We start from the raw sequence: 1,606 nt of genomic DNA on the forward strand, positions 1-1,606 counted from the left end.
TTTTTTACTCGTGGGCGAGTGTCTCGGGATCAGAGGGTTAACGTACATTGTAGCTTGTTTCTCTGTTGCCGACTGCAGCGATCTCGCTTTACACTGGACCAACGTCAAAGATTGTAGTTCCCATTAGTCACTTAGACACCAAAAAAACATAGGAAAATAGGGCCCAGGTTGAAAAACATAATTTTTTTTTTTTCGGACCCTTTAATGAAAGTTGGCGATGTTTTCCTGCCATGGTGTTTGCTTCTTAATGGATGTTCAGACTGAAAGCTGAAGCTGGAGTGTCCCTGCTGGACGGCTATTGGACACATGGATATGTGACGTACACAGTGGGGGGGCTGACTCACCGACGCTCACTTGACACATTCTCGAAAGCAGCCCTTGAACACAGCGCTCCACTTTGCCTTTTCCCTCCACAGCAGCCGCTTGCGGAGTGATTTTTGCTTTGAGCACCAAGTCTTGACACTGTCCCGTCTGTCCACCTGTCTGTCCACTCTGTCGCTCCAGATCAACAACAAGGCCAATGTGGTCCCCGGCCCCAAAGAGCCCGCCCCCACTCCTTCTCTGGTACACTGTCTCCCTGCCTTGCTGCCTGCATGTCTGCAAGCCTGTCTGTCTTGAACAGTCTATCTCACCATACTTTCAGTAATGTGTCTTTTTCACTCTATTGTGATTGGTTTTTTTTTTCCCCATAAAGCTTAAGAACCACAAATGTCTTTAGTGGTTGTGACAGGTGCATTTTCATTGCGTTGCCACATTTCCACATTTTCCTTTTGTTGTTGATGACTGCTGTAAGGGCAACACTGGGGCCACTGTGGCTAATGCGCTCTCGTCACAGGTTTCAACCAAACTGGAGACGACGCCGGTTCGCTATTGGTCGGAGTGTTTTTTTTTTTTACCACTTTAAATATTTTAAATGATAACCTCAATTTTCTTTTAAAGTAGAGCATCTGAGCCCCCTTGTTAAATCAAATAGATTAAGGTTTTATTTAATGCTTCATATCTCGAGCCAAGTTTTTTTTTTCTGTCCGTTTGGTCCCCAAATAGCTCTAAAAACTACGGTACCCGTGAGCCAATCAGATTTGAATCAAAGCACACAAAACCGCCACACCGTACTTGCTACATCCACAATTGACCCGGAACCCAAAAGTGAAATTTTTTTTATCAGGTCTTCTTTATTTTCCTCATTGTTAGCATCGCACACAAGTTCAAGACTTCTTTTCTTAACATGATGGTTATTCATTCTGAGAGTTACTGTTGGTAAACGTATAGATGCCAATGGTGATGATGGTGATGTATTTTGTATGTTTTTTTAATCTGTATCTCGAGACCTGTTTATCTGCCAACACTCCCATTAAACATAAGTTTTTACGTTCTAGTTTTGGTTATAGATGAAGCAAACAGGGTTCATGCTGATTAGTCAACTTTGGAGCTCTTGATCTATTCTTTAGCTTTGGCGGAACTAGCCTAGCTGTGTCCCCCGCTTCCAGTCTTGATGCTAAGCTAAGCTAACCGTGTTCTGACTACAGCTACAAAGTGCACAGACATGGTTATTGTTGTAACGAGAAAGCAAATATTATACTTTTTGACTTATCCCCAAAGAGATTTT

At 43.0% G+C, this 1,606-nt stretch overlaps 1 protein-coding gene across 1 annotated transcript in view; it reads left to right on the forward strand.

The window, feature by feature from the left end:
* The window catches only part of LOC116686615 (calcium/calmodulin-dependent protein kinase type II subunit delta), a gene marked incomplete in the record, with an annotated part of 176,474 nt that overhangs the window by 163,938 nt on the left and 10,930 nt on the right, over positions 1–1,606 (forward strand). The window contains 1 exon segment of the mRNA XM_032511637.1: positions 505–564. Within this exon segment, the coding sequence (XP_032367528.1) occupies positions 505–564 (60 nt within the window).

Source organism: Etheostoma spectabile, unplaced genomic scaffold (genome assembly GCF_008692095.1).
Source record: "Etheostoma spectabile isolate EspeVRDwgs_2016 unplaced genomic scaffold, UIUC_Espe_1.0 scaffold403, whole genome shotgun sequence".
NCBI lineage: Eukaryota > Metazoa > Chordata > Actinopteri > Perciformes > Percidae > Etheostoma > Etheostoma spectabile.